Raw genomic sequence first — 23,881 nt, 5'->3', positions numbered from 1 at the left:
GTTTTAAAATTTGGAAAATTTCTAAAAGATACATTTATTCCCAATCGTAGGAATCCATGAAGAAACTGGCCTTTTTAGGGGGAAAATGCTTAGATACTGAAAGATGGAAAAGAAAATCAATCTATATACCAATGTGAGGAAAAAGTATGATATTTTTAAGTGTTTTTCCACCTTATTCTAGAAGAATGGTGTAATGCAATAATCTTGAAATAAATCTGAAGCACATCATCATTTATCACAGAACAGGATTTGATACCAACCTCCCTTTGTGCCAGCTTCTGTTTGTCAGTTTGTTTAACTTTGGGACTATTTGCTAGGAGGTGGCGAAGTTTCACATAACTCTTCCACAGTTTCTGGTACCTAAGGAAAAGGACAGACAGACATCTCAGACAAGGAGAACGAGAATCTGAAGTGCAATAAAACCAGTTGTTTTAATAGGCCTGCTGAATCATAAATTACATTCTTTTGGAGATCCTTAATGGTAACAAACCTTCATTCTAAGGAAGGATATGATTTGGGGGCAGTGGGGCAGGATGACCAAGAGTCATCTGGAACCTAGTAATTAAGTTCATTATTATAAGTCTGTGTTGAAAATGAGGTGTCACTATATGCCTGAATCTCTCTGGAAAGAATTCCAAAGAAACATAAAAACCAACAGAAATATGTATCATTTCTCATCATTACCTATTTTATTTAAATATGTACTTTCTGAGGTTGTTGAAAGAAAGATCCCTTACTTAACAAGGATACTGTCGGTCTCTGAACTGCCTACATTGAAAATAAAAGCTGGAGAATATTAGAAAAGAGAACCCCATCCATGCCAATACCCAAGCTACACAGCTGTCTCCATTTCTCCACTGGAGAAGGAAAAAGACGAATGGTGTGCACCAATTTGTATTTACCATGACAAAAATAAGCTTATTTGTTGCAGCCAAATATGGGATAAGCTGGCTCAGTGTAAAGGATCCTGTTAAAGCGTCCTGGGAATGAAGAGAAATGCGGTCCTTTAGCAGCACACAGTCCTGCCATCGGAGAGTCCACGACAGCCTATCACATTCTACTAACATTTTTGACAAGAAGGGACTTTCAAAGAATTTTGTCATATTCAAACTGCTCCTTTCTTGGCCTTAGCTGGGTCTCTCCTTTTTGGTAACAATTTTTTAGAGAATGGAGGAAAGAAAGAAGTACTTACACAGTGCCTGGTTCACTGCTTCATACTTTTATCCAAAGGGGGGAAAAAAAGAACAAAACCCTTTAGCCTCTTCTAATGTATCAGCCAGAATTGTATTTATGAATTGAAAATCTCCCATGCCCTTTTCTCCCATTATGAATCCTTAAAAAAAAAAATTAAGTCAGGAAACCATTTTTTCGTTTGTTTAACGAGGTAGGAAATCCAAACACTTCTGAAGAATATAATGGTACTATTTCTATTCCCACACATCCTCAGCTTCTCCCAGAAAAACACTAACAAGCGAGTTGGAAAAACTCAAACGTGGAAAGTAACATCAATTCTAAGAGTCAGAAGTCATGCCTTCTCCTTAGAACACAACCTTTGACTTTGCATAGGATCCTGAGCTTATTAAGATGCCTCCCAAAATAGAACTCTGCATAAATCCGGCAGTGCTAGGAACCAACATGGTGTTACTTTCCTCTAGAGTACACTGGAAAAGTAAATAATAATAATAACAATAAATATTATAATGATGAATAAAGAAAAAGTTCCTTAAAGGTTAAAAACATACAGGACTCATGTTGACCAAAACTGCCAAGGATAATCCTATTGAATAATAATTACCTACAGTCAAATCAATAGAGAAAATAATTCTTCAGGAGCTACCAAAACGTGTTTCATTTGGTAACCTAAATTTGGAAACATGGCTCATTTCAGGTCTTAATTTTTTACAAACAAAGCATCCACTAAAGGGTATTCCTCTGCTAATTCAGCTGTTAGTAGAAGGTGAAATTGGCTATGACAAACACTGAGAAATATCTTACTGTGGATCTCCTGCATAACTCAACTGTGCAGGGCGTATCCCAAAATGGACGATAATCGGAAAAGTAATCACATCAGGGTTGAACTGTTCACGATCCAGTTGATCAATGCGGACAGAGCTAGGTTTCTAGAGAGAAAAATCAAAGCCGTTTATTCCCATAAGAAGACTTTCAGTATTGACTTTAACCTAAGTAAGGAAGAAATTAATCGGGTTTTTTTCTGGGAAAGCCTCATCCCCCAAGGGAAAATGTCATTTAAAATACTTTAATCATAGCAGCTATTCTATATAAAAACTATAATGTCATCCCTGTAAATGAGTCTATGCCATTTGGCATAATGAACAATGAGTCTGTCCTTTTTTGCAGTCCACATAGAAACCTTTAAAAATTAAACTTTTAAAAGGACATCTAGTCAGATATAACTTTTCCTTAACCTCTCTAAAGACACAGGGGAAATATTCCACATTACAGGGAAGAAATGTGCTGGCTTATTCTGTTTCATTTCACATATCAAATGAATGGCTTACTTCTACTCAGGGTACACAGATGCCTCTCTCCATATTTTTTTCCATTAGTTCTCTATGTACCTTGTTTTTTCCTTTCTTTTGTTTAAATTGCAGTATAATTCATATATATCATTATATTGGTTTCAGGTATAGGACATAATAATTCAATATCTGTATACACCATGAAACGATCACCACAAGTCTAGTTAGCAACTGTCACCATACAAAGCTACAAAATTTTTTCTTATGATAAGAACCTTCAAGATCTTTTCTTGGCAACTTTCAAATATGCAACACAGTATTACTGACTTATAGTCACTATGCTTTACATTACATCGCCATGACTTATATATTTTATAATTGAAAGTGTATACCTCTTGATCCCCTTCACTCATTTTGCCCACTCCCCTTCCTCTCTGGCAACCACCAATCTGTTCTCTGTATCTAAGTTTGGCTTTGCTTTGTCCATTCATTTTGTTTTTTGATTTCACATGTAAGTGAAATCATACAGTGTGTGTCTTTTTCTGGGACTTATTTCACTTAGGGTTATACCATCAAGGCCCATCCATGTTGTTGCAAATGGCAAGGTTTTATTCTTTTTTATGGCTGAGCACTATTCCATTGTATGTGTGTGTGTATTCATCTACTGATGAACACTTCCATTTTTTCCGTATCTTGACTACTGTAAATAATACTGCTAGAACATAAACGTTCATATCTTTTTGAATTCGTGTTTCTGTCTCCTTCAAATAAATACCCAGAAGTGGAACTCATGGGTCATGTGGTATATTTTCAATTTTTTGAGGAACCTCCATACTGTTCTCCACAGTGACTGCACCAATGTACACTCCCAATAGTATACAAGGGTTACTTTTTCTCCACACCCTCACCAACACTTGTTATTTCTTGTCATTTTGGTAATAGCCATTCTGAAAGGTACAAGGTGACAATTCATGATTTTGATTTGCATTTTCCTAATGATTAGTGATGTTGAGCATCTTTTCATATGCCTGTTGGCCATTTATATCTTCTCTGGAAAAATGTCTATTCAGATCTTCTGTCCATTTTTAACCAAATTATTTGGGTTTTTTGGTTATTGAACTGTGTGAGTTCTTTATATATTTTGGATATTAACCCTTTATTGGATATCTGATTTGCAAATATCTTCTCCCATTCAGTAGGTGGCCTTTTCATCTTGTTGATGATCTCCTTCATTGAACACAAGTTTTTCAGTTTGATGTAGTTCCATTTGTTTACTTTTGCCTTTGTTGCCTTTGCGTTTTTGGAGTCCGGTACGAAAACATCATTGCCCAGACCAATGCCAAAGAGATTCCACCTATGTTTTCCCCTGTAAGTTTCATGGTTTCAGATCTTACATTCAAGTCTTCAGTCCATTTTGAGTTAGTTTTTGCATATGGCATAGGTAGTGGTCCAATTTCATTCTTTCACATGTGGCTGTCCAGTTTTCCCAACACCATTTATTGAAGAGACTTCCTTTCCCCATTGTATATTCTTGCCTCCTTTGTCAGGAGTTTATTCCCAGGCTCTCTACTCTGTTCCACTGATCAATGTGTCTATTTTTCTTTTTGCTAATGCCATACCGTTTGATTACTATAGCCCTGTTGTATAGTTTGAAATCAGGGAACATGATGCCTCCAGCTCTGTTCTTTCTTAAGACTGTTTTGGCTAGTCAAAATCTTTTGTGGTTCCACACAAATTTTAGGATTGTTTATCCTATTTCTGTGAAAAATGCCATTAGAATTTTGATAGGGGTTGCACTGAATCCACAGATTTCTGTGAGCAATATGGACATTTTAATAATATTAATTCCAATCCATGAGCACAGAACACCTTTTCATTTGTGTCTTCAATTTCTTTCATCAACGTCTTACAGTTTTCAGAGGATAGGCCTTTCACTTCCTAGTTTAAATTTCCTCCTAGGTGTCTTATTCTTTTGATGTAATTATAGATGGGACTGTTTTCTTAATTTAAGTTCTCTGATAGTTTGCTGTTAATATATAAAAATCCAACAAATTTTTATGTGTTGATTTTTTTTACCCTACAACTACACTGAATTCACTTATTAGTTCTAACAGTTTTTTGGTGGAACCTTTAAAGGTTTTCTATATATAAAGTCATATCATCTACAAATAGTGACAGTTTTACTTCTTCCATACAATTTGGATGCCTTTTATTTCTTTTTCCTGCCTAACTGCTCTGGTAGGACTTCCAATACATGTTGAATAAAAGTGAGCATCCTTGTCTTACTCCTGATCTTATGTATTCCTTTAATTCTACACCTTCAAAATAGAAGGTATGGTGGTACAAAAACCAAATGGTTAAGCTTCTCATTATGTCCATGGAGAACATTTTTTAATTTTAATAGAAGCCTCATTTTTTTTTATTCTAATACAGGAAGAAGTGAACAGGTGGTTCCTTCTTCAGTTAACAACATACTGTTTGTGAAATACCTTTCTTTCATCCTAAAAGGTGAAGTTTGTGAAAAGATGGTAAAAGCTATTATATAACCTCCTTGCTTATATCCAGCTCTCACAGCAGTCCCTAATTAGAAACTAAACTCTTTGACTCAGCTGCTTTAGAGCCAAATGCCACAGAGTTGATCCACGTGGAGGCCAATAAGATTCATTCTGCCATACAGCAATGCCCACAGTCAGAGTCTGGTTGGTGGCCTGGTTTAACCAGGACAGAGGGGTTTCAATGGTAAAACTGGGAAAACCCCCAGCAACTGAAACAAGCTGGTTACCCTACCCATAATTGTAGCCCCACTCAGCCATCTGACAAATCCAAGTAAGTGACAAAATAAATACATCTGTGTAAATTCATACACATTGATTAGAAAACAATGTATACTTAAGTTTTAAAAGAATATTTAAATGTCACTTAACAGTCAAAAGTTCACTAGTATTTGGAAAAGTAGAACTCTGCTCTCAAAATTAATAAACTTCTTGGAGAAGATTTTCTAGAAACAGGTAACCTAATATGAAATTATTTAAACGCCCATCATCAGTAGCAACATGTTATTTATGTCTAAGAAATGTTACCAAGATTTTGTATATCTAAGCAGCAGGATACAGTTTTAAAAGAGGAATCGCAGGGGCGCCTGGGTGGCGCAGTCGGTTGGGCGTCCGACTTCAGCCAGGTCACGATCTCGCGGTCCGTGAGTTCGAGCCCCGCGTCAGGCTCTGGGCTGATGGCTCAGAGCCTGGAGCCTGTTTCCAATTCTGTGTCTCCCTCTCTCTCTGCCCCTCCCCCGTTCATGCTCTGTCTCTCTCTGTCCCAAAAATAAATAAACGTTGAAAAAAAAAAATTAAAAAAAAAAAAATAATAATAAATAAAAAAAATAAAAGAGGAATCGCACAACTGAAAATGCTAGTGAATTATTCATGTTTTCATGATTTTAAACACCATGCTATGGCATCAACCAAAGAAATTGTGATTTAAAATATCTACAGCATCTCTAAATTTACAGAGGGGCAAGATGAAATAAGTTCTAGACTTTGGCCACACCCTACAATATCCATCATACCAGCTTTGAGGAAGAATAAAAAAAAGTTCTCGCTAATGACCAAAGTATTCCCTGGCAGAGGCAAAGTGCCTCAGGAGGGAGATTAATTCTTTTAAGTTCTGCAGCAATAAAGTACTTAATGTGACCATAATGGCTTGAAAAATTTAATAAAGTCTCCAATATTCTTACCACTGGGTAATCTTTCAAAGCAAGTACTGCAGAGGATAAAATGTGATGCCATGTCTACTCTGCTCTATTCGCAAAAGATATAACGAAATGATGTTTCCATGATACTGAATTTCAGAATATTTTCCTCCTTTAAACATATTTTTATTAATTTTAACATGTCACCAAGTCTGGCACCCAAACTTATCTTTCTTAATTTATTTCTGATTACTTCCCAACATAAACCTTTCATCCTGAATAATCTGGTTTCATTATCTTCAAAACTGGCCATTTATCCTTCCAAGTATATGAATTTATTCATGCCAATAAATTCTACAATTTCTCGATTCCTTAAAGACCTCCCTGTAGCCTTTATGAAGTATCCCTGGCAGCCTGGTCCAGGGATCCCGCCTGAAACTACAGGCCTTCTTGATTGGCTTTTCGACTGACTAGTCCACTGATTCAACAATTCATCGTAGACTACTTTCATATGGCTATGCCACGAGTTTGTGCCCGGACAAACAACATATATAATCTATGTACTTCACTAACACCTAGCTCAAACAGTAGTCCCTCAACAAAGGAGCTAAATGATAATCATGGCAATGGAGTAAATATCCTCAATGCCTTTGGCTCAAAAACAAGCAACGGATGAATCAGAAAAACACTGCGGGATTTTTTTTTAAACTAGAGATCCTTGGGCCCCATACTTGAAGTATATATGGGTGGGGATACTCAGGGCATTCTTACATTTTCAAAAGCTTTCCAACTGATTCTAGGATTTTAGGAAATGTTAACAACCATTCTGTGGAAGGAAGCCCCAGGGTGAAAGTGTTCCCAAAGTGTCCACTACAGATCATGAGACTCTTCAGGCAGACCCACCAAGATGAAAAGGTGTGTCTCCCACCACCGTCACCCCCACCCATCCTCTGACCCCACTTTAAAACTGGCAGAAGAAATGTAAATTCATGCAACTATTTAAGAAGAAAAACCAAATTCACAGTTATATTGTCATAATGCTATGACTTATAGATTTTAGAGTTACTTTAACAATTATTTATGTGGCCTAACAATGTAATTGTAAAAACTGTATGATTGTTTTAAATTTTAAACAAGTTTTATGTTTAAACATATTTTTATTAAACACTTTCACTGTCTAAATTTGTTTGAAACAATCAGTATTAGCTGGAATGTTTGATTTGTAAATAGTAACATTTTGTCTGTACAGATGTTACTGTCATGCTAGAAAAAGTTGATCCAGAGTTTTTATTTTTATGAATCAAGGCTATTAAACAATTTGGCAGCCTTTTAAAAACAACAGCTTTGTTTAAATAGATTACTCTGTTTCTTTACATAAAAATATTTTAATTCTCCATTTCTGGAAAACTTTGTCCTGATAAGAAGCCAATATATAATTATTTTATGATTACAGTAACATACTTTAGAGAAAAGACTTTTAATTCATATAAATATACAAAACAGCATTTTCTTTATAAGAGAATCTATTTAACTTTTGACTTTCTGCTCTTAATATTTTCATTTTTACTTCAAGAATTAACATTAGAGGCTAATTTTTAGAAAAAAAATTAAGAAACAAAGAAATGGGAAATATTGGTAATAAGTATGGCAAAGGATCAATGAAAAAGGACAAGTATCACAAAAGAAAATTAAACAAGAGATAGTAATAGGTCATTATCAAAAGAAAACATGAAAGGCCAAGAAACATTTAAAATACCAATTTTTGCTAGAAACCAAAATAAATACTGAACTACATAATTTTTCCCCCGGGTAAATTGATAGTATTTTTGTTAAACTAGTACACTATAACCAATATGAAGACATGGACATGCTCATATACTCCCGGTCAAAGTGCAAATTTTAGAACTTTTCTAGAAGGCAATTTACAACATGTATCAAAAGCTTTAAAAATGTGCGTATCTTCAGGGGCTCCTGGGTAGCTCAGTCAGTTGAGCATCCAACTCTTGGTTTCAGCTCAGGCCATGATCTCACAGTTTCATGAGTTTGAGTCCCCTGTCGGGCTCTGCACTAACAGTGCGGAGTGTGCTTGACAGTCTCCCTTTCTCTGCCCCTCCCCTGCTCATACTCTGTCTCTCTCAAAATAAATAAATAAAAACTTTTTAAAATGTGTATATCTTCAGCCTACTAATATCATTTATGGGACTTCTTCCTAAAATATTAAACGGACACATAATCAATGATACATATTTATGTATATATGTGTTTATACATGCATATACAAATTCACTACAGCACTACTTGTGACAGCAAAACTCTGGAAGCAACCTAGGTGTCCAATAATAGGGGGTAAATTAAATAACTTAGGAGCCTTTTCAAATTATACTCATAAAGAAATTAAGACTATGAAAAATTAATTTTATGGTTGTTTCTGGAAGAGGAAGAAAAGAAAAACATCTGAATATTAATATTTAATTGTATGATGCCAATTTTGTTTTAAAACAATATGAAAGTCTCTAAAGAGGTTAGAAAAGTAAATAGTAATATCTCTGGAAAATGGAACCATGGATAACTTTTATTGTCTTCTCTGGGATGTTTTCTCTATTATCTTAATTTTCTATAGTGAAGTATATTACTTTTATACTCAGAAAAAAATCAGATATGAACATATCTAAAAACTTTTAAATTCTCCATAATGGGCAAAATTTACTAATCAGAGAAATTTACTACTCAATTTGACTCCCTTGTCAATTTTTTTTTATTTACTAAATATTTAAAAGGAAAAATTACTTGGGGCACCTGGGTGGCTCAGTCATGGGGCACCTGGGTGGCTCACTCATTAAGCACCTGACTCTCAATTTCAGCTCAGATCATGATCTCATGGTTTGTGGAATCAAGCCCCACAATGGGCTCTGTGCTGACAATGTGGAGCCTGACTAGGGTTCTGTTTCCCTTTCTCTCTGCCCCCCCCCCAAATAAATAAATAAACATTAAAAAAATAAACTGAAATTTTAAAAAGGGAAAATTATTCAAAGGACAAGAATGAATACTTAAAACTTTTAAAATGTTTTGTTATTGTTTTTGTCAACATTCAAACCCAGAGTCTCAGAACATGTAATTCAGTCTCAGAACGTGAAAGCACCAGAACATACCGTTCCAGGGTTGGTGACGATCATGCCTTTGCATTCTTCTGCGTATTTCTGCCATTCAAGTTCTTCCCACTGAAGCATATTGGCGATCTCCTCTTCGGGAACCAGGGCTTTGCTACACCGTAATAAGTAAAGGAGAATCTGGTGCATGGACAGCACTTCCTTTCCTCCATCTAAAGTAGGAGTGGAAAGAGAGGGAAAAATAAGGCTACTTAACAGCCAGTCATCAGCCGAATAAGGAAAAACAAAACAATAAGGGGAAAAAAGGACATTTATAAAAAAGTAATTTAGAATTTACATTGTTTAACCAGGTGCCAAATAATACAAAAGCCATTTGTTTCACTGATGAACAGTGCTCATAAACCATTTCATTTACTAAAATGGCAACAACAACATTATAAATGATAAAAGGCTCCATTTGTGAGGCATGAATATAAAAAAAGTGCCTACCCAAATAAATTTAAAACCACCTAGCATAAAGAGCCACAGTTTATAATATACAGAACTATGTTATGTCTTAAATATTTTATCATTCCTTCTAAGGTAACAGATGAAAGCTCTTTAGAAGTGATGTTACTGTCTTAAGGAAATTCTAAGCTTTTATGAGGTATTTATGGATGTTTCCAATAAGCTATTGTTGCATTATGGTCTAATTTTTTGGTGCTAATGTGCTGCACCTGCCGTGATGAATAGCACTAAAAAGCCTGTACTAATATCATGAAGATCATTATGGAGTTAGTACACGGGAAAAATACCAAGTACTCTGAGGCTTACAGAAGCATATATTACCAAGTACAGAGCATAAAAACAACAAAGGACATAATTAAAGTACCTTGGAAAGAGCCAATTAATCTGGTACTTGATGAACCAGAGACATTAATGTGGCCATTAATTTTGTGTTCACATGCTTCTGCCGTCTCTTTGGGCTTAACTTCTTGACCAATGTATGCAACCACCTTGTACCCCCTTTCTTTGCCTAATCTTGACCCAAGGAAGGACAAGAGGTCTGAAGGTATGGAGAACAATGACCACCCTCCCCAGGTCAGGAGATATGCTAGGAACTGCAACATAAGGCCAAACACTTCATGGAGAAACGAGGGGACCAAGATGATAGGGATGGGTGGGCACAGATGAGAGTGTCCTATTTGTGCTAGAGGGATTAGTGGTACCCAAGGAATTTGGGTTACTAGAAAGAGGATAAAAGATCTTTATATAAGTTGCTGTGAGATAAGAGCCTGGACAGGATTACACATCTGAGAAAGAAGAAAGTAAAGATCAAAATTCCTTTTTGATCTGTATTTTTTTTTAAATCTCAGATGCTGTTATGGAACTGGACAGCATTGCTGCTCTAGAGCTACTATATATGTAGGCATGCATTCATTCACTAAATACTTGCTTATATGCAATAAGTATTTACTGAGCACCTATTATGCAGCAGGCACTCTTCTAGACCCTGGAGACACAATGGTGACCTAAACAGCTAAAACCCCTTATATTCCAGAGAAGGGAAAGAGACCATAAAAAACAACTACATGACAGAGCAGGTCAAGATGAACATTCTTCCGTGAAGCAGAATCAAAATGGGCAAGGCACTACGGCTGTATTTAAAATGGTGGTCAGGAAAGGAGTCTTCAAACAGGTGTCATGTGAGCAAAGACTAGAAAGAAGCAGAGGAACCCACCATGCAGCAATCTGGGAGAAGAGTGTCTCAGATAGAAAAAAACAGCAGAAGTCCTATGGAAAGCGGGACCGATGTGTTCTAGGAACTGCAAAGAGGCCACCGTGGATGGAGTGAAGTAAGGAAGAGAGTACGAAAGAGGTGGCAGGGAAGTCAGATCTTGCACAGCTTTTACAGAGCACAGTAAGAGCTCTGCATTCTATTCTCACAAGGGAGCAGGGTTTTTACCATTATGTGCCAGGCACTATGAGTGGTCCCCTGTCACAGCCATGGAAAAAAACAAACAAAAACACAAGCTCCACGTCCTCAAGACATATGTAAGCTAATAATGATTAATCACAACAGTTCCTAGAGGAATCTTCGTAGACAGCATTCTGAAAACAGAGTTCCCTTAATCAAAGATACAGAGTCTCCAAAAAAGAAAAAAGAAAAAAGAAAGAAAGAAAAAAGAAAAAGTCCAAGAAGTGACTAAAATACAATCAACCCACAAGAGGACATGCTCCACCTACTGATTCAGAATACTGCTCACAGCAGCGAAATCTTTTTATGCCTCATGACAAAACACCTGCTTTAAATCCAAGAGTCACCTTTGATTAACAAACTTCCACTGTTAAGGGCATATTTCTCAGAGTCTGTCCCAAAAAAACATTTCAATCTCCCTGCATATAAGATGTCTTCCTCAATCCATGATGTTCCCCTCTTTGCTAAGGAGCCCGGCAAAGCCACAATGCCTCTCTGTGTGAGCCCCCAGTGGTCTCTACTTCCAGGGGGTCTGAGGCAAACAGACAGACAAGAGAACTTTAAAACCAGAATACGCTGATGTATGCTACATGTGTATACATACAGAACAGCAGAGAGAAAGGAACCCTAGAGAGCCCCAAGAAGAACTACCACACTGACTAGATTCACTAGGAACCAAGAAAAGAATAAAATAATATTTGGCTCATAATCTCTACATTTGGTAGTACCCCTAAAGAGAACTCTGAGCCTACAAGGATCCAACAGAAGCCCAGGATGCCATAGGAAGGTGGAGAGTGTTGTTCTGTTATAAGGATTAGAAAAAAACACTCAGATTTTATTTGGGGAGACTGGTGTACGGTGGAAGGAGCAAATACATGCAACGCCAGGTATACGGAAGAGCACTAGAACCTCCCTACTAGCAGTTACGGAGGGCTGACTTCCTAGCCCCGCAAAGAGAAGTGAAATAGAATTTGCAGCTATGAGGATGGAACTAGAGGGTATTATCCTAAGCAAAATTAGTCAGAGAAAGACAAATATCATATGACTTCACTCATATAAGGACTTTAAGACACAGAACAGATAACACAAGGGAAGAGAAGCAAAAATAATATAAAAACAGGGAGAGGGACAAAACATAAGAGACTCTTATATATGGAGAACAGAGGGTTACTGGAGGGGTTGTGGGAGGGGGGGATGGGCTAAATGGGTAAGGGGTATCAAGGCATCTACCCCTGAAATCACTATTGCACTATATGCTAACTTGGATGTAAATTTAAAAATAAATAAATAAATAAACAAAACAAAACAGAAATGAAATAGACTAAGTGCTATGAATTTAAAGCAAAAAGTCTAAAAAACCAAAAAGTATTGGAAGAGGGGAATACCTGAGCCTACAAACCAAGGGCAAAGCCCAATTTAGGAGAAGAATACCAGCAAGATAAAGAAAAAAGGCCACCAAATGCTCCTAAGAATGCTTTTACCTAGTTCACATACAAAGCTGCTAATGAGAAAAGAGGGCTTTATAGCAGCATCAAAACTAGAGCCATGTAAAAACATACACATCGGTGCAAAGTCGGTGATGCTGAAGGAGAAATTGTAAATCCATACTGAAACCTGCTAAATATTTTAAATGGCAACTAACACCTAAAAAGATAGGTATTTACCACTGCGACAAAGCAGAAACTCAGGACAGATAACCGGAGATGAAAGGTTTACCCAGGGGAGGATCAAGGCACTGCTCCAGGTCCAGTACTGGGGCACAATCCTTGTGGAATGTAAGAAAAGGAAGATGAGACCAGAGTCCTGCCAGAGCCTGCGGGGCAAGGGCTGCATCCCTCACACCCAGCCCGGTAAAAAAGTCACTCCATAAATACTTGTGGAATGATTTTCTGAAGCAGATAAATAACATGGCCACTTGCTCGCAGACTGCCATGAATTTACTAATGTTAATGAATTGGCTCTTTTGGTTTGTCTGTTTTGCTACATGTTTATGTTGGGGATTTATGGAACTATGTCACTGAGGGCTAGGAAGTAATTTTTATCTCATTGGCTGAGATAAATAGGACATGATATAAATGAGAAATGAGAGCGGGTAAGCTAAGGTTAGCAGGAATTCTGCCAGCACTGGGACTGGAGCTGTGACAACGGCTCATTATTCGGGAAGAACTGGAGTTTGTGTTTCAGGGAATGAATCTGGACAGTCATTAACGAACTGACAGACTTTATAAACTGTTTCTCAGAGACCCAATTCTCTCAGCTTATATTGCTTGATTATTTATATGGGGGGGGGGGGTAACAATTTGTTAGGGAATCTGTGTTAAGAATATGGCTGGTTAAGCAAGTATTTTTCAATGGTTAATAGTTATCTTAAGAACTATAAAAATACCTTCCTCTTTCCTACATGGAGAATAACTGTATAACTGCATTATTATGTTTCCTGTATATTCCTGCTAACATGTCTTCACATAATCTCAACTTTTGAAAATGTGTATTAACAGGTATTTTCTAAACTCCCCCCTCAAAAAATCACTCTCCAAATAGAAAGTTATATTAAGATGCTATATCAATTGATGTTTTTATCCCACTACACTTGGCCCCCTGGGAATTTTGAGATAGTCTCCCCCTCTGGCTCTCTCTCAGCCATGCCTTGAAAACTGCTTCTCCAGAATGGGGCAATTTCCAGAAATCAATTTGCAAGGTAATAAACAGATTTGCAAAACGGATTCAGGAATTCCGAGGGTTTACTACAGTGATGATGTAAGCAATGACCAGGTTTCCCAGAAGTACAGCTTCCTGTCTTGAGTTATACCCTGCCTTGGCCCCAGGTAGAGCAAGAATAAAACCTTTAATTCAAGAAGAGCTCTTATCAATAGTCTGGCTACCAAAGGTAGAGGTAGGGATTGGAAAGAAACAAAAACTTGAGAAAATCCTTAAAATCTCAATAAACTAGTTGCTCTGTGATTTGACTCCTGGTAAACTGGCCTGCATTAAATAATCCTTGGTTTAAACTATAACCTTAATTTTGGATAAATCTGTATGGAGCAAATGAAACCGCTGTCTTCAAAACTGTGTAAACTGGGGAACTAAAGAAAAATTATGATGACTGATACACTGTCAATTAGATATAATAAATTGATATAAATGAAAAGTAAATGAGAATGAGAGGATCATGAAAAACCTGAAATATATGAAAGCTGCTCTTTCTCATAAGAGTTCAAGTAAGATGCAGATAATCACCATGAGATTACATTTTGCCTGCCAGATGGACAAACTATAAAAGACATAATATCCAACGTGGACAGATACATAGAAAAAGGATACTGTTAAAAATGTTGGTTAGAACTACCTATTATGTCCTTTCTAGAGAACATGTGGGCAACATCTTTCTAGATTTAAAATGTGCATACTGTCTTAACAAATAATTTCACTTCTAGAACTCTAGCTCATAGAAGATATACAAGACTATTGTCGAAGTATTTATATGTACTGGAGAAAAGAACAGAGATCTCTAAAATATTCGTCACTAGAGGAACTGTCCAAAAAATTAATGTCCATTCATACTACAGAATGCTATGAAGGTGTTAAAGAATAAGGCAATGTATTTTTATAGCGGATGTCTGAAATAGTCAAGTAAAAAAAGGCAAGCTGTATAACATATTTAGTGTTATCCCACTTGAAGAAGAAAAGCATAATTTTCCCTACATGGATTAAAACGAATACAAACCAAACCATTTATAGCACCTACTCATTTTCACCCTTCTAGAAGGAGATGTTTACTTTTTTGCTTTACACACTTTTGTATTATTTGTGTACACACACACACACACACACACAGTTTAGCCAATAAAGGGTAAAGGTAACACTTCAATTCTGTGAAGAAAGAATGATCTTTCCAATAAATGGTGCAGGATCAACTGGACGTCCATATTTAAAAAAAGGAATCTTGATTCTTATACCAATTAGAGAAACAAATTTTGAGACATATTAAAGATCTAATTTCTAGAAAATACAGGAGAGTATCTTGATGACCTTAAGATAGGCAAAGATTTCATACACAAGATACAAAAAACTCTAAGCATAAAAGGAAAATTGGGTATAGACTATGTTAAAATTAAGAATTTATGTTCATCAAAAATCACCATTAAGATAATGAAAAAGCAATCAACAGAGAAGGTATTAGCAATCTATACATCTCACAGAAGTCTCATCTATAATCCATATACTATATACCTACAAATAAATGAGAAAAAGGCAGACATCACTGAGTAGAAAAATAAGCTAAAGACTTAAACAGACACTTCAAAAGACAATATCCAAAAGTTAATATATGAAATGATGCTCCATTTCATAAGTCATTAGGGAAATGAAAATTAAAACAATAATGTGATACCTCTGAACACTCAACAAAATGGCTAACTTGAAAAAGAAAGAAAAATGCCAGGTGTTGGTGAGAATGCAGAATAACTTGAAAGGTCATATAATACTACTGGTGGGGATGGAAAATGAAACAACCATTTTGGGAAACTGTTAGAAATTATCTACAAAGCTTAATATAAACACAACCAAAATTTCTAGTCCACTCCTAGGTATATATCCACAATGAGAAAGCACAAATACACACTCACCAAAAGGCATGTACAAGTATAACGATGAACATATGTATGGTATCTGAAAGAGCCAAAAACTAACAAAACCCAAGTGCCCATTAATCACAGATAGGTTGAATACATCTTAGTCATACCATATAATACTATGCAGTAATGAGAATGAACCAACTACAGTTAAGTAGAACAGGTGTCTCAAAAACTCTTAATGCAAAATAAGACAAAAATAAAAAGGAACACACAATTATAGCTTTTATCATTAAAAAACAAGCAAAGCTAACATGGTGATTTTAAGTCAGAACAGAGGCTACCCTTGAGGAGCAGGGAGGTGACTGCAAAGGGGATCTTGGATGCTGATAATCTTGATCTGGGTGCTGAGTACAGAGTCATATTCACTGTGCAAATTCACTGAAGTCTTATATTTATGATATGGGCATTTTTCAGTGTTTGTGTTATACTTCAACGGTTTACTTTTTAAAAATGAGAGACAATACAAGGGGCACCTGGGTGGCTCAGTTAGTTAAGCATCCGACTTTGGCTCAGGTCATGATCTCACAGTTTATAGGTTTGAGCCCTGTGTCAGGCTCTGTGGTGACAGCTCAGAGCCTGGAGCCTGCTTCAGATTCTGTGTCCCCCCCCCCCCCACCTCTGCTCCTCCCCCGCTCACACTGTCACTCTCTCTCTCAAAAATAAACATTAAAATTTTTATTTTTAAAAATGAGAGACAATACCAGAGAACATTTGAAAGTACATTCACTCTTATTAGTAACAAAATACAGGAATAATTAACTAAGGCACTACTGTGATCAATTAAAGTCAGTAAACAAATATTTATTGAGTCCCTGCTATGTGCCAAGTAGTATGTTAGCACTGATACAAGACAGACACTGTTTACTCCTTAGCCTCATGAAGTTACAGGAAGGAAGGAAGAAGTGAAGAAAAAAGGAGGGAGGGTCCAAAATGTGAAGATGACTAATAATGCATTTTTCATGGCAGCATAAACTGATGCTATTCTTTAGAGAAGAAATTTGGTACTATATACCACATTCTTTAAAAGTATCCATCTACTCAATGAATTAGTAAAAACTGGGATGCAAATCATACATTAGTATGATGACAACTATGTAGAAACAGCCTTAAAATGTTTTTTATTCACCATTTTCTAAAAGATCTTAATGAAATCGTATTGTGGAAAACAAATCAATCATAATTTGCCACCCAATACCAAAATGCATTTTATACGTTAAATATTTTTCTGTATCTTTCAGGGCTTTTTAATATATATATTTCCAAAAGGAAGTCCAAGGAAAAGTAAATCCTGCTTAAAAATAAATCAATAGACCTTTTTCTTTATGACAAACTGAATGTTATCCCTACATAGTTATAGGAAACACTTTGTAAGAGTTCAAATCCCACAAAGTAAATATCTGACATAAGATTTTTCTTTAAGATGACTTTAAAACTGTCCACTTTCTCTTCGAATTTGTTTGGTTATAAAGTGCCTAGAGGCAGACAGATAGAGAAAGGAAAGGCTTTCAACAAGCTCACTCTAACACCATTTTCTAATAAGTTCGTTGCTAAAGTTCCATTATAAAATCAGAGATACATTCACATGAAAAGAAAAAAGGACTTCTCAATAAAATAAAACCAGCTGTACAAAGGAGAAAAGCTTTTGAATGCATTTTCCAAATGAAACTTTCCAATAAAATAAGCATTAACAATAATACCAAAAATATAAGTAACGCTACTCTAAAATAAAAATAAGCCATTGTGACTGAGTGTCTCAACTAAGGGAAGAGTATCAAGGACAAAATCTTGAGGAAAATCTAAACTAGAATGAGTAGACAAGAAACAAAAGCCATAAAAGACAGATCAGAGAGCTAGGAGGAAAGCGAAAAGAGCTCAGCACACAGAAGAGAGGGTCAAGAGCCCAGGTACCACATCAGGGAAGAGACTGAAACTGATGTGGTTTTTGGGAGGATAGCTTTGGCATCAGCAGCTGCAAGGGGGTGGGGACAGAGTTAGAGGGGGTACGGCGCCCACGCAAAGCCAGGCTGTGAATGGACCAAGGTCTGACAGGCTCATACGAGGGTTCTGAGGCATGGGGAGGCAAGGTCTCCAGCATCCAGGAGGACAAGAGGCATGAGAAGGAGAGCATGAACACAGGGCTGACCTCCTGAAATTGCTGATATGCAGATGTGGGCAGAAAGTTTACACTCTGAAAAGCTCCCCAGATGAAATTGTAGACCACAGATCTATTGCAGCAGCTAATTGTTTTTCTCCAGTATCACTGAGTGGCCCATATACAGAACAAGAAAAGGCAAATGGCCAAACTGATATTTCAATGGAGGTTGGTGGCTAGCACAAGGGGCTGAGGTCAGTAGAGCTGAGAGATAGACTTCAGAGCACAAGACTGAAGAGGGAAGGCAAAGAAAGGTGGCTCCACACAGGGAGAAAAGGGAAGACAGATTCAGGTAGAAGCAAACAGACTAGGGCATAAGAGGCTGGAGGAATAGAAAGATGTCACCAGAAAGTGTGACGCCAGAAGGAGATTCTAGGGATGAATTCATTTAGGTAAAGATTTTGCAAACAAAAACGCATCCAAAGATTTCATTGAAAACCTTGTCATTTTTAAAAATGCTAAATAGAATACCATATCGCATAGCTAGACTCTTGAAAAAAAAAAATGTAAAACTTAAAATACTGCTTTAAAAAAATTAAAGGGTCTCCTGGGTGGCTCTGTTGGTTGAGTGTCTGACTCTTGATCTTGGCTCAGGTCATGTTCCCAGGATCTTGGGATCAAGCCCCACATCAGGCTCCACACTGGGCATGGAGCCTGCCTGGGATTCTCTCTCACACCCTGCCACCCCTCCTCTGCCCCTCTCCCCACTCGTATTTTGTCTAAAATAAAAAAATAAATAAATGAAAGTTAAAAAGTAATACATTTACTTAGTGAGAAAATAACTTATTTTTTCACTATAAAATGCATAAAAGCATGTGTCAAAAAAAAATAGGAAAAAAACCACCTATAATACAGTATATTAATATACCTATTATTGCAGTAATTTTTGCCTTAGTTATAATCATAGTGCATATAAAATTTTATACCAATTGTTTTCCAACTAACTATATGCATTTTTTGGAGTCATAGTTTTCCCATATTAATTTTAATACTTGCATGATACTTTATCTAGATCTTCAAAATTTATAAATCGCTTGTCCACTGTCATCTAATTTGGGGCTATCATATATTATACAGGGGTACAAATCAGAATGTGTAATTTTACATTTCATTCCTGACCTAAGAAGTAGATAATTAACAGTATCTGAGATGGGAAGTTGTCCATAAAGATTGAAAGGAGAACGGCAGGCTTATTTTCAGATGCACTATCACACTGGGTCACTGACAAGCCAAAAGATTTACCTGGAAGAAACCTCACAAACCGTGGCATGAAATGAAATCTTGGGCAGCAGGGAGGACTGTCTTCAAACAAAGGGCCTAAAGCAAACAAGTGAAAAGGAAAGAAAAAATAAATAAAACAGCCTTAGAAAACAAACGCTGCGGCTTAATTCCTAAGATTTATGACAACCACAACAAAACACCACCAGAGAAGTAGGGACATAAAAAACACCACCCCTTCTTCTCCCCAACGGCTCAATCAATCATGTGGTAACTGCCACAAACACCCAATGAAGACTGCAGTGAGGGGAGTCCCCAAAGTCAGAGGAGAATAAAGGCCCCAAGGATATACCTAGTATATGACATGTACAGGAAAACTATTTTTAGAAATCCAAAAATATAAAGACTTGTTATAACTGAACTACTGCATGATATAATATGCTTGTATTTTAATTCTGTTCTACTTTAATCAATACAACTGGGGGGAAAAGAGAGAAATGCCATTAAAAACTTGGTTTGAAAAGCCATCCATCAATACACTGTTTTAAAATTAGGTAAGTCAATGACTGATGGAATACAGATACTTCCAAAGGAATGAACAATTATCTAAGAACTAAATTTTGGGGGTGCCTGGGTGGCTCAGTCAGTTAAGCAATCATGAGCTCACAGTTCGTGAGTTCGAGCCCCACGTCCAACTCTGTGCTGACAGAGCTCAGACTGAGCTCAGAGCTCAGAGCCTGGAGCCTGCTTCAGATTCTGTGTTCCCCCTCTCTCTGTCCCTCCCCCATTCACACTCTGTCTCCCAAAAATAAATGTTAAAAAAAAAAAAAATTTTAAAAGAACTAATTTTAAACTGATACAGCTCAAAGTGTATGTGTGTGTTTTGAAGGCTAACCAAAATTCTGTTTTAGTAAACTGTCCTCTTAGAAGAAGTTTATTACAGTAAAGGTCAATAAATTTAAAATATTAACTAATGAGATTTTCCCTAGTGTACATAAATCAAGGTAGTTACTGGGGCGCCTGGGTGGCGCAGTCGGTTAAGCATCCGACTTCAGCCAGGTCACGAACTCGCGGTCCGCGAGTTCGAGCCCCGCGTCGGGCTCTGGGCTGATGGCTCAGAGCCTGGAGCCTGTTTCCGATTCTGTGTCTCCCTCTCTCTCTGCCCCTCCCCCGTTCATGCTCTGTCTCTCTCTGTCCCAAAAATAAATAAACGTTGAAAAAAAAAAAAAAAAATTTTAAGGTAGTTACTCATAGTAACTGGTATCATCTTCTGAGGTATCATCAGATAATGGATAATGGTAATTTTAGCTAATGAACATTGTCAAACTGTATTAAAATAAGAACTTATTCACATCAAATGATAACAACTGTTCTTATGAATAATATACTTTTCCCTGGGTATTTCAAAAATAAGGGAAATTTCAACTGTTTCCACACTTTCATAAGTTTTTACACATATTACAATATTCTTTTATAAGCACTATACTTTTCTTTATATCCTATTATTTACCTTTAAGATTCCAGTCATACAATTCCAAAATATCTCTGAACAGGAATAACGAAAAGAGCTCAAGTCCTTTCACACAAAAATTCTGAAAAATAAACCAAAATCAAATTACTATACTACAGCAAATATATATCAACGAAAGATTCAACTTGTCCTAGTCAAGTGTCTTAAAAAAATGTGTATTAAAACTATACTAAAATCAGGTAATTTCCTAAAAAATATGGCCACTGTCCTACAAGAGCTAATTGGCTGGCTATATAAAGTAGGCAATAATGCCATTAGAATTCCTACAAAAATATGAACTCAGCCCTTCCAAACATACAAATAAAATGATGTGAAATTTAAAAATTAAAACCTTGTATTTTCCTAATCCACTTATAAATCTCAGAATTAGAATCTCCTAGGGACTTTTGGTTAATTCAAACTACACACACACACATACTGACAGGCTCTAATAGGTTTGTCCCCCAACCCTACCCCTGCTCACCCTTACCCTTCAAACACCCAGAATCACTATTACAGAGTTACCATAAAAAGAGGTCTTTTGTGCCCAAAAAAGTTCAAACTCTTAATGAAGGCAAATAAAGGGCTAAGAAAAACTACAAAACCTAGTACCAAAATTTCTCCCATCAACAAGCTTAACAGACAATATATTTACAAGTGAGACTTGTCTCCTAATTCTTCCCACTTGTCTTGCTCAGGGTTCACAAATCACCCTGTGTGAGATCACGCCAGCAGTCATCAACCTTTACAACAGCAAATGAAGGCTTATGACCTTAAAAATCAAAAGGAAGCAAAAAAGCCCTTTTAAGCTGGAGAATGAAGGGGTGGCCCCTTCTCTTTACTTTTTTTGAAAGACAGGTAGAATTCCCAGGACTCGCTCAGAATGAAGCAGGTACAAGCTAAGCATGTGTGTCGTGCTCGTCAATCCCCCTCAGTGCTCCACTGCCCGTGACAAAGCCGCACTGTTAAACAAGGTTCGCAAGAAGAGCTGGGGGCTCAGGAAATCGACCCCGACTCAACAAATGTTAAGTGCACAAGCTTGTTTGCTGTCTAGTTGCTATTTCTTAGTGTGATTTGTTGACACCACTAAATTCAAGATCAGGCAATGAATCATTCTGAGATTCGCATTAATCTTGCTTTGGAATTTTAAACCTCTTGCATATATTTAGATAAATCAGCCGCTGAGCATCCGCAATGAAAAACAATTAGGAAAAATATGTAAATATATGGGAAGAAAAATGAATCAAGCACTGATCTTGTCACTGGAGATAATGAATAAGATTATTCCAACAGCTATCAGATTCGGTTTCACTGTTCTAATTTCCTCTCCGATAACGACCAATAACCAAAATCTGTCCCCTTTTCCAAAACAAACTGGAAACAGATGTAAAGTTACCATCAGTAAATGCAACATGAGGAGAAAGAAGTTCCAAAATAGGTCAGTAGAAGTTGAAAAAGGACCCAAATTTTAACCTTGCTCCTAGAGCTACATCTCACTGCCCTTTCAACAGTGAACACCACACTTTAAGGGCATTCCTATGGCAAATAGCCAGAGCTGACCAAGTTCAATGCTTTAAACAAATGAGTGTGAAATAAACAAAAGAGCAAACTATATGAAGCTATTAAATAACCTTTTCTCTTACCTCAGGCATCATCTCCTCAATGAAATGAATTGTGTAGTCTATGTTGAATCTAATTACTTTACACAGTGGAATCTGCAATAAGAAAAATGATAGGTTCAGTTCTTCCTTCATAGTACACATGCACTTGCTATCTGACCCAGAAGGCCATGAACCAAATAAGAAAGTTTCACCTTAACCTAAGCTGCTAACAGTACCATACACAGAGCTTTGACCACAACTGCTGGATTTTAATGGCAAGAACCCAGATAGCCTGGCCTCTATAGGAAGCCTGCATAATGTTGGTGCTTAATTAACTATCATGTTATTATATTAGCAGCAGCATAAATATGATAAGAAGCCATTTAAACCAAATATATTGCCTCTAAAGTATTAATAAAACCACAATTAAATATTTCTTTTACTCAGGTTTTTAAAATCCTTCAGAAGCTTTAGCTCTTCAGGTACATCAGGGACAGCTGGATGACAACCCATTGGTTATAGATTCCTGTCAACAAAGTGCACATAACTCACTGCCCATGTGGCTCTGGAGCAAAAGCATACACAGTAATAAAAATAATAATAGCTAACAGTTATTGAGCCAGGCACTGTTGTACTACTTCACATACACCTATAAGATAGGCACAACTATTATCCCCACTGTACAGTGGAGGAAACTACGGCAGGGTCATCAGCTACCTTGTCTAAGGCAAATGGGAGCTGGTAAATAAGAAAATTTTGCTCTAGACCACAGCTCTAAGGCACCAGAGAATACACCTTTCATTAGGTGTTCTAATACTCAGGGTCTGTGTGAAAACGAAGGAAGGCTCAGGTGAAATAAAACCACATCTATTTTGTTTGGTCATCAGACACTAGCCAAGGGCCTACATATAATAGGTTTTCCATAAGTATATTTTTCAATGAAGGAAGGAATGAGAGGGAAAGTGTGAGGTCACTGTAGTGTGTTAGCTGACTAGCTGGGGAAAATAATAGACTCAGAAGCCTAGAGATGTGTTAAGTAGGCTTTTCTGGCCATTCAATCTGTCCATAGATGATTTTATATAGATGCAATCTTTTTAGAAACCATAGCAACCAGAAATAAACTTTAATTCTACCACCAAAAAGAATGATAAGAAAAACAAAAATAGTCTTATAATGCCATCTGCTGGAAATGTGTTTCTCAGCAAAGAAGTTTAGTTCTTTGGTGCTTTTTCATTTTTTTTTTAGTGGCTTATTTGAGTGAAATTTATAGTTAACTCTAATAAGAAATCCAACTAACGTGATATACTAAGGCCACTATTATTTTTAAGCTCTTTATTCCTATAGCATATAAAAATATTTGAGTTACAAATGTGTGTATTACTCATATTTTTAAATATTTATTTATTTTTGAGAGAGAGAGAGAGAGAGCGAGCACGCGAGTGCGAGTTGGAGAAGGGGCAGAAATAGGGAGACACAGAATCGGAAACAGGCTCCAGGCTCTGAGCTGTCAGCACAGAGCTCAACGCGGGGCTCA

At 36.8% G+C, this 23,881-nt stretch overlaps 1 protein-coding gene across 13 annotated transcripts in view; it reads right to left on the bottom strand.

Moving 5' to 3' along the window:
* Positions 1-23,881, bottom strand: part of DROSHA (drosha ribonuclease III) — a 127,404-nt gene that overhangs the window by 65,017 nt on the left and 38,506 nt on the right. For 11 of the 13 annotated variants that reach the window (XM_045441016.1, XM_045441104.1, XM_045441074.1 and 8 more), the window contains 6 exons: positions 22,390-22,461; positions 20,747-20,828; positions 19,261-19,335; positions 9,318-9,487; positions 1,996-2,120; positions 261-360 (listed from right to left, as the gene is read on the bottom strand). In XM_045441016.1, coding sequence (XP_045296972.1) covers positions 261-360; positions 1,996-2,120; positions 9,318-9,487; positions 19,261-19,335; positions 20,747-20,828; positions 22,390-22,461 — 624 coding nt within the window. The remainder of the gene's footprint in view (positions 1-260; positions 361-1,995; positions 2,121-9,317; positions 9,488-19,260; positions 19,336-20,746; positions 20,829-22,389; positions 22,462-23,881) is intronic. The other 2 variants (XM_045441055.1, XM_045441064.1) reach the window with 1 other exon arrangement.

Source organism: Leopardus geoffroyi, chromosome A1 (assembly GCF_018350155.1).
Source record: "Leopardus geoffroyi isolate Oge1 chromosome A1, O.geoffroyi_Oge1_pat1.0, whole genome shotgun sequence".
NCBI classification, from domain to species: Eukaryota; Metazoa; Chordata; class Mammalia; order Carnivora; family Felidae; genus Leopardus; species Leopardus geoffroyi.
Note: the sequence above shows the minus strand (reverse complement) of the source record. Positions and strands in the feature narration are given on the sequence as shown.